The sequence below is a fragment of the Macadamia integrifolia genome, chromosome 12 (assembly GCF_013358625.1).
Source record: "Macadamia integrifolia cultivar HAES 741 chromosome 12, SCU_Mint_v3, whole genome shotgun sequence".
In the NCBI taxonomy this organism is placed as follows: Eukaryota; Viridiplantae; Streptophyta; class Magnoliopsida; order Proteales; family Proteaceae; genus Macadamia; species Macadamia integrifolia.
In genome coordinates, this window is record NC_056568.1 from 6,441,155 (window position 1) to 6,456,866 (window position 15,712).

A 15,712-nucleotide genomic window follows, 5' to 3' on the forward strand; every position below is an offset into this window, starting at 1 on the left:
CTAAGGATATTTGGGATAGTATCTCTAAGACCTATGACAAGGTAGGTGACTCTATGAAGGTCTAACAGCTTGGTTTTGAGATAGCCAGAAAATGCCAATGTTTCAATGGAGACTGCAAGTTAGTTTTGGACTTGGACTTCTACCTACAGCTATCCAACATCTTGTACCTTGGATCTGCATCAGATTCAGCAAGTAAATCAGGTGGATTCCTGATTGATTTATCTCTCTAATCTCCATTATCCCTTTCTCCACCAATTTCAGGTTTTCTCTTAACCTCAAACATGCAGCTACATGTTTCTTAGTTATGCAGATTCTTCACCAAATAAAGCTTTTTTTATTAGGAATAAGTCTAGGGCTGGGTTGTATATGTGTCAGACCTTCAGTCCATATGTTTTTGTGTGTAATTGGCTACTTTTATGGGCCTAAACTAGAGGCATTATGTCTACATATGGGATTTGTAGTTTGTTTTTGTTGGTTTGGTTCGGTTCATTGGGTTAGTTTAACTAATGTTAGTCTTCGTTATTTCCTAGGAGACAAGTTATGAGTCATTAGCATAGTTGTCATGGCGTCACCAAGGCGGCGATTTGGCGTCCTGGCTAAAAAAGAAGTTCATGGCAGTGCTACGATTTACGTGACTCACAAATGGCAGTCGCCATTGGCTGATAGGCGTCACCATGCTTCGTTATTTCCTAGGAGACAAGATATATTGTAGGTTGTAGTCTAAATAACTTTAGAAAATAGGGGAAATAAAAAAGTAGCATACTAAATAACTTTAGAAAATAGGGAAAATAAAAAATGACACATAGGCGATTTGACTGCCATGGCAACGCCATAATGGGCGATTCATCGCCAAATCGATTAGCCACCCCTCCACTGCCTTTGATCGATTTGACGCCGTGACAACTATAGTCATTAGTTTCCTTTTAGTTATAAGGCAGGGGACTAAGTCTATTTCTGACTGCTATAATACTGTTATAGGGCTCTGAGAGAAGTATGATCACTACCGAGATCTTCAGTTAACCAATCCTGATGATGAAGCCAAGGTCTATAGATATCTTGAAAAAGAGCGTGTCCTGATTCTTTTAGGTGGGTTGAATTCAGATTATGAGCAGATCCGGATATAGATTTTGGGCTGATCACCTCTTTGATCCCTTAATGAGGTATGTAGCTACCTCCTGAGTGAGGAGACTAAGAGAGGTGCCATAGATTCTATACCTTCACTTGAGCGCTCTGCACTTTATTCCACTACCCACAGAGATTGGTGTGGAGGGGGCCGAGGTTAATGGCCTTCCCGTGTAGATGACAGAGATAGACGATAATGAGATCATTGTGGGAAACTTGGCACACATGGTGGCCGCAGAGGGGCTACAACCCATGCTGTTATGACATAGACTAATACTAGAGGCTCCTCACATGCGGATATTAGCTCCTTCTTTAGAGTTGATATTGCAGTGCTTCGCCAGTTCATGTCTCAGTTTGATAGCCCATCTACCTCACAGGATGCCTTAGCTTCCACTATGTATATCACCACCTCTGTACCTTCCACAGCTCTGTCGTGGGTCATAAACTCTGGTGCCACTGACCACATGACTAGTACATCCTATTACTATGACTCCTACTCCATTTGTTCTGGCAAGGATAAGATCCGGGTAGCTGACGGTACATTCTCCTCTATTTCTGGTAAAGGCAGTATCCCCATTACCTCTACCATTTTTCTTGATTCCCTTCTTCATGTTCCTAACCTTACTTTGAATCTATTGTCTGTGAGCACTTTAACTAAAAGTCTAAAACTTTGAATTGTTATATCACTTTTTTCCTTCTCATTGCCTCTTTCAGGATTTGGTGACGAAAAGGATTATTGGCGGTGGATGTGAGGAGGGTGGCCTATACCGTCTTGAGCCGCAGTTACCTTTTTTTATTACACCATAGTACTATGCATGTGGCCATGTTGATGTTAATTCTATAGACTCTGTGATGCTTTGGCATCAGCGTTTGTTGTTATGAGGAAAAAGTTACCTCATTTGTTTACATCTTTTTCTTTTTCTCATATATTTCATTGTGAACCATGTCCTTTTGCTAAACATTGTCGTTCATCTTGTCCCTATCACTGTAATAGATTTGTTGTTCCTTTTCACATTGTGCATACTGATGTTTGGGGACCTTGTCCCGCTACCTCTCTGTTTGGCCGTTGTTATTTTATTTATTTTGTGGATGATTTTTCTTGTACTTGGACCATTCTTATGAAAAATAAGAATGATGTTTATGATGCCCTAAAAAACTTCTATAAAATGGTCTATACCCAGTTTGAATCCAGGTTCAAAATAGTCCAATCTGATAAAGGGGGGAGTACATGTATGATGGTCTACAAGACTTTTTGACTGACAATGGTATTATCCATCTGCTTGTGTTGATAAACCCCAACAAAATGGGGCAGTTGAGAGGAAAAATTGTCATTTGTTAGGAGTCGGTCGAAGTCTTTTATTCATTATGCATGTTCCTAAAACCTTTTGGTCTGAAGCTGTTATCGGCTTCTTGCTGTGGCTTTCCTCATCAATCGCCTGCCTACCAAAATTCTTAGGTCTCAAAACCCAGTTGCATTCTTTTCTCCTCAGTCTTTTGCTTTTACTCTTCCTCCCAAGGTGTTTGGTTATGTTTGTTATGTGCATGTTAACAAATCCTCTTGCACCAAACTTGATCCCAAGGCTCTCAAATGCCTCTTCTTTGAGTATTCTTTCACCACCAAAGGCTACAAGTGTTACTACCCTTCATTTCGCAGGAGATTTATTTCCAAAGGTGTCACCTTCTTCGAGTTTGTGCCTTACTTTGTCCCTCATCAACATCCTCTTCAAGGGGAGAATAGAAATGAAAGTGAAAAGGCTGTTGATGTTATTCTATTTTTTTCCCCATTGCCTCTTACTCCCTTTTCTTTTGATATTCGTAAACATAAAGAGGTGGACGATGTTGATATTGTGGATGAACCTTGTACAAAGAAGGCACCTGAAATTGTATACACAAGAAGGACAAAGAAGACCTACCAAGAGTCCTCTTTCGATCCACATCCTGAGCTTTCCCTTCCTTAGTCATGTAACATCTCCTCTCCTCATTCGGAGTTGGACCTCCCTATTGCTGTTCGTAAGGGTAAGAGAGTTTGTACTAATCCTAAACCACCCCTATGACATAAACTCCAACAAAATCTTCTTCTTGGATCAAGCAGTATATGAGGCAGAAAAGCAGGGTATCGCAGTAGCTGGTCCTATCTTCTTCGATCAGCGGTAGTAGCAGGGTAGAGAATGATTTCCTTCAGGTATGATCTCCAAACGAGTACATCAATCTTGATAAGTATAAATAATCCTAGTTCTTCATCCTCTATCAACTAAGGTTTCAAAAAGAGCAAAGGACAGCATAGGTGACTGTACACCACAAATCAGAACCTAGAACGACTCAAAACAAATATCAAGGAGGTAGCAAATACTGGTTACAGCTATGATACCATGTAAGTAAACCAAGTTCTGAAACCAGTACCTGTGATTGTGAAGAGAGAGAGAGAGAGAGAGAGAGAGAGATGAAAGGAGAGTAGTCTGAACCATGATAGATTCAGTGTGTATCTATTGTGGTATATCCCCTTTACTTTTAATATCAAATCAATAGTCTCGTAGTAGAAGTCTTACTAAAGGTGTACAAGCTCCCTCGTGGCCTTGCTCCCCCCTTCTTGGGGTTATTAATATTCATTTTTAATTCGCCAAAAAAAAAGAGTGTACAATCCTAAGACTAATTACAAAGAAATAAGGGAACCAAAAGAGACAAACACAAAACGATAGGGACACCCCCGCCTATTATGGTCAGCTATAAACAAACTAAAGTACCCCAAGACAACAATACGCCTCAGTACACATCTTAACAGATCACATTTCGCATTTAGTCGTCTTATATCTTTTGCTTTTATTGTATATGACAAGGAAGCATGTTTTGGGATGGGAAATCAAGGAAAATAATCCATCCGCATGTGGAGGTGTTGTTCTACGTAAGTTGCAATGGTAGGATTGACCAAACTTCTTTTGGAAAATAACACGCAGAAATTGTGGGTTGGAATAAAAAAATTTGCATAGCATTTTCAGAAAATTTAATTAGAATTTTCCTTTTCCCACACAGCAGATTTTTTTATTTATTTTGTTTCAAGGGTTCAATCTGAAAATCTTTCTCGTACAGTATAAGGACTCTCTTTCGTAGGATTTTCCCTCTGCCACTTAGTGGTGTAGAAGAGCTCGAAATTTGTGCTTCTCTTTGTCTGAACAATCATTCATGGAATCCCCCAAGAAAGATAAAGCTGAATATTATGCCTATGCATGATAAATCTGTCAGAGATGTATTAGTTATGTTTCACTAAGGGTAGTTTAGTGATTTGTCATGTTATATTTTATTTTCTTTTTCCCTCCTTAGGGAGGTATGTGTAATATCTTGTAAATATATTAGTGAAGGTAATAAATATATTGGTGTTAGTGAGATTTTCACTCACAACACATAATTCCCTAATACCATCGATTCTCTTCTTCTCCCTCTTCTACTTCTCCATCTTCTTCTTCATCTATCATCTCATTGTTCTTCACTCATTCTTATATTCTAACTTGGTATCAGAGCACAAGACCTTGGTTTGAGAGTCGGATTATAAGCTTCCTACTTCTATTCTCTCTCTTTGGAACCCTAGGTTACAAAAGGTTCCAAGGAAGAGATCATTATGTGAAAAAACTTGAAGAATCTATGGGATGATCTTGAAGGAAGGTCAAAGCTAACTCAAGAGGAGGTTTCATGTGAAGAACTGTGGTTGATGCTGTTTGAAGCTCACAGCCACAAAAACTGGGTTGTTCATGACTACCGCCAGCCCTCCTTTGGGAGTCCTTCTCTCTCATCCGGTAGCCTTTGGAGGTGAGATACAAACCCTTTGGATCGTCCAAGGCATCCCTACAAGCCCTCTAAGAACTCGGTCCTAGGAGGACTGAATGGTGAGCTCACAACCTATTATTGTGCAAGTTTGACTATATTGCCTCCCTTGTTTTTCTTCTTATTTTCTCATTTTGTGATGGAATCTGGCCACACTGTTTGTTGAGATGTTTTGGTTGTAACCCATGAAGTTTTATGTCCTAATTTGTTTACACTAAAGTGTGCCTTGATCTGGTTTGCTTTTGCATTCTGTGTTTGCCTCTTGTTGGGTTTATCTCTCAATCCCTATGAAGGCAAAGTTAGGTAGAGTGTGTACTCCCCATATTGTGTGTGCATTTCTTTTTACAATATGTCGGGAGATAGTGGCCTTGGAGCCCTCTTTGGTGATGTTTCAGCCAGTGTATCGAGTGGTGCTCCTCCTCCTCCTATGATTTTTGATAACCCACATACCCAGATCTCTATTGTGAAATTGGATAACACCAACTATTTGGATTGGACTCATTTTGTAAAGCTTTCCTTGCTGAGTAAAGGAAAACTAGGATATGTTACAGGTACCATTAAGGCTGCTAACTTAGAAGACCTGACATATCCAGAGTGGGAGACTGAGAACTCCACTGTTATGACATGGCTATTTTTTCCATGAAACCTGAGATTGGAAGAAGGTTTACGAGGAAAGAAGCTGTCAAGGATATTTGGGATAGTGTTACTAAGACTTTTGACTATGTGGGTGGTTCGGCCAAGGTTCATCAACTACTTTAGAAGGTCATTGGCATGAGGCAAGGAAATAGGACCATTTCTGAGTACTACAACAATGTCATTAGTCTCTGAGAGGAGTATGATTACTATAAGGACCTCCAATTGTCCAATCCTGAGGATGAAGCTAAGGTTTATCGGACACTTGAGAAGGAACGAGTTTTTATTTTGCTTGGTGGATTGAATCCTGAGTATGAGCCAATTCGGATACAAATGTTGGGTTGGTCTCCTTTTCCATCCCTTGATGAAGTGTGTAGTTATTTTCAGAGTGAGGAAACCAGGCAGGTGACCATGGAACACACCCCTTCTCTTGAGCGATCAACTCTTACTACTAACTCTCAGAAGGATTGGCGTGGTGGTGGCCGAGGCCAAGGCCCACCTCGTGGAGATGACAAACGATGTGATTATTGTGGGAAGTCTGGGCACACCAAACAGAGATGTTGGGTTCTTCATGGTCGACCTCCTGGCATGCGTGGTGGCTCTAGTGGTGCTCGTGGTGGACGTAGTGGGGGAGCTAGAGCCCACAGTGTTGAGGCCGAGCATGCTACTACAGGGTCTGCTTCTAGCCCACAGCCAGAGCACAGTTCCCTTACTAGGGTGGATATTGCAGCATTCCGTAAGGTCATGTCTCAACTAGGAGGCTCATCATCTTCTTCCCTTACAGTGCCAAAGTCCTCAGCTTCCGCATTACAGGTTTCCTCATCTGCCCCTTCCACAGCTCCATCTTAGGTTATTGATTCGGATGCTACGGATCATATGACTGGTACGTCCCATTATTATGATACGTACTCTATTTGTTCCGGTAGAGATAAGGTCAGGGTTGCCGATGGCTTCTTTTCCTCCATTTCTGATAAAGGTAGCATTCCTATTACTTTTTCTATTTCACTTATTCTTTTCTTCATGTTCCTGACCTTACCCTTAATCTCCTATTTGTGAGTCATCTGACAAAATCCTTAAACTGTTGTGTCACTTTTTTTCCTTCTCATTTTCTCTTTCAGGATTTGGTGACGAAGAGGTTTATTAGCAGTGGGCGTGAGGAGAAAGGACTCTACCTAATTGAACCTCAATCACTTGTTTTGGCTACGGCTCAGTCTTATGTGTGTGGACGTACTGATAGCAGCTCTGTGGATTCTGTGATGTTGTGGCACCAACGTTTAGGGCATCCATCTTTTGTTGTTATGAGAAAACAGTTACCTTATTTATTTACTTCTTTTCCTAGTTCCCATATCTTTCATTGTGAACCATGTATTTTTGCTAAACATTGTCGTTCATCTTATCCTTATCATGGTAATAGATTGACTATTCATTTTCATATTGTGCACTCTAATGTGTGGGGACCTTCTACTATTACTTCTTTACTTGGTTTTCGTTACTTTGTTTCTTTTGTTGATGATTTTTCCCATGCTACTTGGACTATTCTGATGAAGCACAAGAGTGATGTGTGTGATGCCTTTAAAATTTTTTATCATATGGTATGTACACAGTTTGACACCAAAATTAATGTTCGTTCTGACAGAGGGGGGAAGTATATGTATGGTGGTTTTCAGGACTTTTTTTTTTTACTGAACATGGCATTCTCCATCAGCTAGCTTGTGTTGACACCCCCCAACAAAATGGGATAGCTGAGAGGAAAAACTGTCATTTGTTGGAGGTCAGTAGGAGTCTTCTCTTTGGTATGCATGTTCCTAAAATTTTTTTGTCTAATGCTCTTCTTACTGCTGCTTATTTGATCAACCGTATGCCAACACAACTACTTAGCTCCAAAACTCCCTTGGACATCTTGTCTCCTTAGTCTTCTTCTTTCTCTCTTCCCCCCAACGTGTTTGGGTGTATCTGTTATGTCCATATTAATAAGTCTTCTTGGACTAAACCGGACCCTAAGGCACTTAAGTGTATCTTTCTTAGCTACTCCTCTACTACCAAGGGATACAAGTGCTATCATCCTTCTTCCAGATGAAGGCTCCTCTCTAAAGATGTCACATTCCTTGAGCCTGCCCCCTTTTTTTGCCTCTCCTCAGCATCCTTTTTAGGGGGAGCATAATAGAGGTGAAAAGGCTACTAATGAGATTCATTTTCTTTCTCCATTGCCTATCTCTCCTTTTATGTTTGACATTGGGAAACACAAAGAGGTGAATATTACTGATGTTGGTGATCATTCAAGAGGTGATTCAAGTTCAGGTTATGAAAAGGAGACCATTGTGTACACAAGGAGGAACAAGAAGACCTGCCAAGAGTCCCCTTTGAATCTAACTCCTGAGATCCACCCTCCTCAGTCAGGTAATATCCTTTCTTCCCCATCAGAGATAGATCTTCATACTTCTATTAGGAAGGGAAAGAGAGCTTGTACTAATCCTATAGCCCAATTTGTTTCCTATGACTCTCTCTCTCCTACAAGTGTTGCAGTTACTATTGCTCATCATCTGCTTCTATTCCCAAGAATGTTTCTAAAGCTATGTCTGACCCTAAGTGGAAGTAAGCCATGACTAAGGAAATAATGGCCTTGGAAAAAAATTGTACCTGGAAATTGGTTGACCTTCCAAGGGGGAGAACTCCAGTTGGATGCAGGTGGGTCTACACAATCAAGTACTGGTCAGATGGTACTACTAAAAGGTACAAAGCAAGGCTGGTGGCAAAAGGATATAGTCAAGTGTACGGAATTGACTATTAGGAGAAATTTGATCTTGTGGCTAAACATAACACCATAAGGGTCCTTTTATCTTTGGCAGCTAATAAGGATTGGCCATTGTATCAATTGGATGTGAATAATGTTTTTCTACATAGCGACTTAAAGGAGGAGATGTATATGTGAACTCCTCCTGGCTTAAAGTTCCCTTCAACTACAAACAAGGTGTGCTTTCTCAAGAAGGCTTTGTATGGCCTTAAATAATCTCCAAAGGCTTGGTTTGAAAGGTTCCGACGGGCCATTATAAAGAATGGTTATTCCTAGAGTCAGGCTGATCACACTCTATTTATTAAGCACGGTAATGGCACCATTATAGCTCTAATTGTCTATGTCGATGACATTGTGGTAACTGGAGATGACAGAGCTGAGATAGCCAATCTTAAGAGCTGCTAAGCCCAACAGTTTGAGATAAAGGATCTAAAACCCTTAACATATTTCTTGGGGATTCAAGTGTCTAGATCCAAGAAGGGCATAAATATATGCCAAAGGAAGTTTATTCTAGACCTATTAAAAGAAACAAGAATGTTAGGTTGTAAGCCTGAAAGTTCTCTTATTGAGCAGAATCATAAGCTGGGAGAAGATGTTAGCCTTTCTCTTGTTGATGCAGGGAAATATCAAAGGCTGGTTGGGAAGCTTATCTATTTATCCTTGACTCGACCCGACATTACTTATGCAGTGGGGGTGGTGAGTCAGTTTATGCATACTCCCAAGAGTGGGCACTTGGATGCGGTTTACTGCATTCTCCGGTACTTGAAGTCCTCTCAAGGAAAATGACTACTTTTGCCAAGCATAACCACATGAGAATAGAAGGCTTCACCAATGCAGATTGGGCTGGCTCAGTTTCTGAGAGATCTACATCAAGCTATTGCACATTTGTAGGTGGTAACCTAGTTACATAGCGGAGAAAGAAACAATTTGCGGTGGCTCGGTCTAATGCAGAGGTAGAATTTAGAGCCACGGCTCATGAAGTGTGTGAGCTTCTCTGGTTGAAAAGGCTGGTCCAAGAGTTGGGATTTGATACTGAGGCACCAATAAGGCTTTACTGTGACAACAAGGTTGCCATAAGTATAGCCCACAACCCTGTGCAACATGAGAGGACAAAGCACATAGAAACACTTTATTAAAGAGAAAGAAAATTATCTTGTACCACCCCTGTTTTTAAAATTTATTTGAGAAACCACCCTAAAATATAAAAAAGGGCATGTATACGCCCTTTTAAAAAAAAAAATTACTCTTAAGTCCATTCCGGTAGCTCACAAGCGTTAAGTGATGACGTGTCACGTTTGGAATTTTTTAAATGACAAGTTTACCCTTGAACTTGTTATTTTACCGTATGATGTAAAAAACCCACCCATTTACATGGGATTGGAAATCTTCTTCTCCTCCGAATCAAGGCCAGGGCTTTAACCAAATCCCTTTCTCCTCCGATTCAGACGACCAACTTGTAATCCATCTTCAGGCGACCTACTTCTTCGTAATCCACATTTATCTACACCAGTCCCACTCCCGCTACCAATATCTAACGCAGTTGGAACCAGTTGAAGCTCCGAAGCCCATTCATCCTTGGGTGCAACACCACCAACGCCAAGTGGCTCAGCCGAGCTGTCCTGCTGTTAGGTAGGCAACCATTTCTGTGGGGGTTATCGGAAACCACCGCCACACCAGCAGTGTCAGTTGAGCCACCTCCTCCACCCAACGAAGAAGACAGGGTTGAGGTCGATGTAGGTGGGCTGGGACTCCTACTTGGATCCAATACAGAGGTTGGTTCGCTGCCCACGCAGCTACTCTCTTCCACTTGTTCCCTGTCACCAAAGAAATCGAAGAGAAGTTTGAAATCTCTGCAATTTCTAACACCCCCTTCCCCTGCAAACCAAAGGGCATTCCCCTCATCTAAATACAAGTTAAGCCCAGAAACAAACAAAGAAAATCCAGATTCAAGGATGCGTACGCTTCAAGAAACTCATTCCACTAGAGACCAACAACAGTTGCCAATCTTCCACCATCTTCTCTCCCTTTCAACCTTTTTCAGTTCCAACTCCTCAAGTCCATTTCTTCTATATTCTTCTCTTCTCTCCCTTCTCTTTACCCTCTATGTTCTTCTCTTCTTCTCTACCCTGTTCTTGGGTCGCAGACTCGCAGCAGTACTCTGTTCCTTCTTTGTTCTGTCGTGGATGTCTGCAACATGAAAAAGTAACAAAGTTCCCTTCCCTCCCCCACTTTCTCTCTAGGGTTCTAAAGTATTGGATGACTCAAAGTAAAAGAGGGGAAAATGTTGAGAACTGGCTTTTAATTCAAAATTGGTTTTAGGGTCAAATGAGTATTTTTCATTTCTAAACTAAAGGTGTTAGACTTTAGGGGCACGTTTGATATTTTTGACTTTTTAGGGTGGTTTCTCAAATAAATTTTAAAAACAATGGTGGTACAAGATAATTTTCCTAAAGAGAAGATTGACATTGATTACATATGCACACCTTTTGTGAGGACTAGAGATCAGTTGGATGATATCTTCACCAAGGGTCTTCTTCATCATCAGTTCAGTTCTCTACTATCCAAGTTGGGAATGCATGATATTTATTCTCCATCTTGAGGGGGAGTGTTAAAGATGTATTAGTTATGTTTCAATAAGGGTAGTCTAGTGATTGTCATATTATATTTTATTTTCCTTTTTCCTACTTAGGAAGGTATGCGTAATATCTTGTAAATATATTAGTGAAGGTAATATATTGGTGTTAGTGAGATTTTCACTCACAACACATTATTCCCTAATACCATCGATTATCTTCTTCTCCCTCTTCTACTTCTTCATCTTCTTCCTCATCCCTCATCTCATTGTTCTTCACTCATTCTTATATTCTAACTAAATCTTGTAAATTTGATTAGATTACATCAACACTATTTGCACTATTCATACAAATCAACTTCTTGATGGGGTATCTGAAGATAATTGCACAATTTTTCATCGATTCCTCTCTCTTTTTATGGGGTATCCTATTCTTTGTGCTTCTTGATGGGGTATCCTATTCTTTGTGCTTTCTTAGTGTCTAAAATAACCATCTCTTTAACAGCTCCATGGAAAAGAAATAATAATATCATAGATTTTGAAAAATACAGCTCAAGTTCAACCTCCGCAAAGAATGTTGAATGCAAGGTCCAAAAGGAAATGTAATTAAGAATCATGCCAACCTCATACTGTTCAATCTCTTTGTCCCAATCAGCATGACTCTTCAGATGCTTAGAATTTCCATAATAGCTTCCAACCTTGAAATCAGTGGATTCCTCAACGACCCTGGCTTGCTGTAAGAGAAATTACTGATAAAAATTTTTTATCTAAAAAACAACAATAGCTATGAATAAATATATGGAACGACCTATATCTTGCCACTTGGACCTTGAAATTAACCGAGTCTAGCATACAAAGGGGACAAGGAAGCAAAAAATTTGTGCAGAAACAAGATCATGAAGCATACATGGAGAAGAAAAACAAGTAAATAGGTCATCAGTTACAAAACAGAGAGCACATAAATAGCAGAGAAAGTTGACCCGTATCATGGAAGAAGAACCACTTAATTTGGTCATTAAAACGGACGAATGTGTAATAAATGCAACAACCGATGTACATATTGAAGGAAAATAGAACATAGATACAGTTATAGAACATAACAACAGAAAATAAGTTCTCATAGCAAGACACTCAATTGATGGTTCTTCAATCATGAGATGCAATTATGATAACCAAATTCCTGTCCCAAACATCAAAGTTGGATGCCAATGTGCATTGAACATTTCTCAAGGGGGGAGAGAGAGAAGTTACAAGGAATTCTTTACAAATGAACAGTAGAGGAAACTTCTCAAATTTAATCAAGTCAATTTCAATTGAAATCGCAAATTTTATAATTTCTAAAAGATTGAACTGGTGTTTCTCAAAATGGTGATTCATACAGAAAAATAGTCCCAACACATTCCAATTAATTTCTACGAAACTCACTTATTTTTACTGCTACCTTCTCCACTTAAACTGAAATAAAATGAAACCTAAGGAATGAAATCAAAGTATAAGGAGAAATTCAATTTCTTGCTTACAATTTTGAAAAAGAATTTGCAATACTCTACACTTGCACAAGAATAACAGGAAGGGGTAGTAGATACAATGTCATATAGTTCATCTAGAGTCTCTCCAGAGAAAGACTGTTGTACCAAGTGAATGCAAGATGGCAGTATGGCACCAGTCTATCCTCAATCAAAGCTCATGGAAAAGTGTATAAAATGGAAAAACTGAACCACCAATGAGGATGCTTAATTGAGCTGATTGAAAATATAAGAGCAGGCAGAAACAGGGCCATCTTCTTTCTGGGAGAACAGAGCAATGGTTAATTTAAAAAAACACACTTTTGGCAGTGACAAATTGTTTCACCAAAGATCAAAGGGTGAAGAATCCTACAGAGTCACTTGAGAGGAATTTATCCAATCATTTGGTCTTTCTGACTTTTCCAATAAGGGAAAACTCACGAAGATCGGGAAATGATGGTGTCAATGACTACTATTGCTCTGTTTGCTAACTTTTCACATAGTTAATGGAACAGCCCCTGCACCATGTGAAAGAAATAATTTGGTGTAGGTATGATTGAAGAACTATATACACAAGAGCCCCTTCCCCTTGGATTATACTTGAGAGAAGCAAGAAAATTAACCACATTGTTTTTTCCGTAAAAATATCCACTAATTTGACAATTGTAACCACAAAAGAGTTCACTGATAGACAAATGATACTAATCGAACATTCATATTTATATCTTCTGTATTTCCATTTCCAAAGAGCCGAAAAATACACGTATTCTTCTGAAGAATCTATGACAAGAAGCTCACCTGCCGGACCAGTGGAATAGTTGGTGCAAGAAATACACATATATTCTTCTTAGGCTTTTTAATCATATGACCAAGCTCATAGATAAGCAGCACTGCGATGTGAGTTTTGCCACAACCGGTCCCTAAGTAAACAATCACATTCTCATTCACAGCTTTCTGACAGAGGTCCAACTGATATCTGACAATCGAATCAAATAAAAGAAACGCAGCATTCAGAAACAAACATAGAAGTAATTACACACAAGAAATAAGCATAAATTAATAAGAAAACTCACTTTCTAGCGATGATCCTTGGATCCGTAGGTGAATTATTGACATTTGAGATTGGTTGAACTTCATCATCGGCCACTGAGTGAGGAATTTCACCGGTCGCTACAGAGAATTCGGAAGCTTCCTCTTCTTGACAATGATTTTCGGCCATGACTTCGGTGCTCTAACTCCTTCCTTACCGAGGATCACTGAAAAGTAAAAACAGGTTTTCTTCATCAGCAAGGAAGAACGAAGCTCCGGTTATCCTATACCAAAGAAATCTAAAAAGCTCTGGTGATTCATCGAAAAAAGAATTGGAGCTCCGGTGATCCTTCCCTGCAAGTTTATGGCGACTCCTAGTCCCTCAAAGTCAAGGTAGTCAAGCCGCATCATCCGCTCTGGAGTGAGTAACTGTAACCTATATGGTTCTAACAAAAAAATAAAAACTGTAGACTTTATGGTTTTGTGTCCAAACGAAGACTCAGAAGTCCCGAACAAGAATTTAGGACAATCTTCTATTAAGACGGCAAGATTCCAATCTACTGGAACAGTGGGATACAAGACGTAAACCTTGAATGCGGTGACGTAACAGGGTGACATCAGCACAGAAATGCTTACTCACTCGTAGAGTGGAAATGGGCGAACTTGTACGACACACAAGAAGCCCTCCTGACAAGAGACAGAATATAATTGTAGAAAAAAAGGCATCCGAACTAAGAATTAGACACAACAATCAAAGAAGGGACCGTTTTCTGATCGTGAGAGGCCCATACGCCACAGACGTAAGGACGTATAATGTCAACTTTTCTTCTTCTTCTCCAACCAAGCCTTGAACCTTGGACCTCAAGATTAAACACATGACAAACAAACCATTGAGGTTAGCAGGAGGCCGGTAGGCGGTATTGTCAACTGTGGTCCTGCTTGGGATTGTGTACCAATTCTATTGCTTATAAGACATGAAAAAATCATGGTTGTAATTAAACTTAACAAGAGTATCAATCGCAATTATATTTCTAACTTTTGAGTTCAAAATGCACTAATCAACTCAAAGACCTTGCATTAACTGCAATAACTATTTAACAATTGAACAATTTAGTGGTCACAACACCTTTGGGTGAACTATAACTACTATAAACTAAGATTTCTTTATACTCTTGTTTATCTTTCATAATTGTCACCTTTGGGGTGAATACCATCATTTAGTTGCCATTTTCCTTTTTTGTTTAAATTCTTGAGTTGTCAATTTATCATAGTTTGTTTGGACTTTACCATCTTGGTGGTTTCCAGCCAGTTTCACTATAATAGCATACAACCTTATTACAGTAGCCATGATGTGTGATTTATTTATATCACAGTATATGAGCAAAACAATATATTATACTCAAATAAGTATGCACAGATATAAAAGTGGAGTAAAAAATCATCCTCAATTTCAAATTTCTACCAATAGACAAGCAATATATTATTAGGGAACCCATATCATCCCTTTTGAAAAGAAAACTGTACAATTGAACAAAATCCCTCAGAATCGAATCTCGATGTCCCCAAAGATAAGGATACGAGATTCCCCAAAGATAAGGATAATGTATATCAAAATGTAGAGGATAGAAAATTGGATACAACGCAAAAAATTAGAATAAAAAATATCCCTCTATGCGCTGGTCAAATATGGCATGAGATATCATATCGGATTGATCAAATACAATCAGTTCGGCCCAATCAAACCATCTCAGTCTTGTTCAATCCGTTTCGGTCCAATTGGTTCACCCATACATGTCACATGTCGTGTCAATGATCAACGTCGGCCTGGACCGTCAATGGGTCGAGTTGGCCAATCGAGTCCGGTGTCAACCAGATTCGATTCACCGAGTCAAATCAATTTTTAATTTAGTATTTTACTAGAGCCAATAAATCCATGACATCACATGGGCTAACGCCTTTCTCTTTAAACACCAAATAAGCTTGGGTTTAAAGAACAAACCCATAAGGGTTTAATAAAAACAAAATTTGAAAAGAAAATATGGGTCCAAGACTCACTTAAGTATTAACCTTGATAAAACCATTCTATAAACCAAAACAATGGTCTATTATCAAACACCCACTATCCTAACATCATATCATCATCACTACTTTTTTCATAAGTGAAAAGTTCGAAAACATTAAGGGAAAAGGAAATCCAATCATTCTTAAATTGTATCAACACTTTGTCATTACGAAAAAAAAAAAAAA

At 39.3% G+C, this 15,712-nt stretch overlaps 1 protein-coding gene across 3 annotated transcripts in view; it reads right to left on the reverse strand.

Moving 5' to 3' along the window:
• Positions 1-15,712, reverse strand: part of LOC122058175 (endoribonuclease Dicer homolog 4-like) — a 54,831-nt gene that overhangs the window by 38,075 nt on the left and 1,044 nt on the right. Inside the window, exons 2-4 of one of the 3 annotated variants that reach the window (XM_042620712.1) lie at positions 13,510-13,692; positions 13,235-13,412; positions 11,555-11,665 (exon numbers count right to left, since the gene is read on the reverse strand). In XM_042620712.1, the coding sequence (XP_042476646.1) occupies positions 11,555-11,665; positions 13,235-13,412; positions 13,510-13,655 (435 nt within the window). In that variant the 5' untranslated portion in view covers positions 13,656-13,692. Of the gene's footprint in view, positions 1-11,554; positions 11,666-13,234; positions 13,413-13,509; positions 14,784-15,712 lie in introns of those variants that run through there. The other 2 variants (XM_042620713.1, XM_042620714.1) reach the window with 2 other exon arrangements.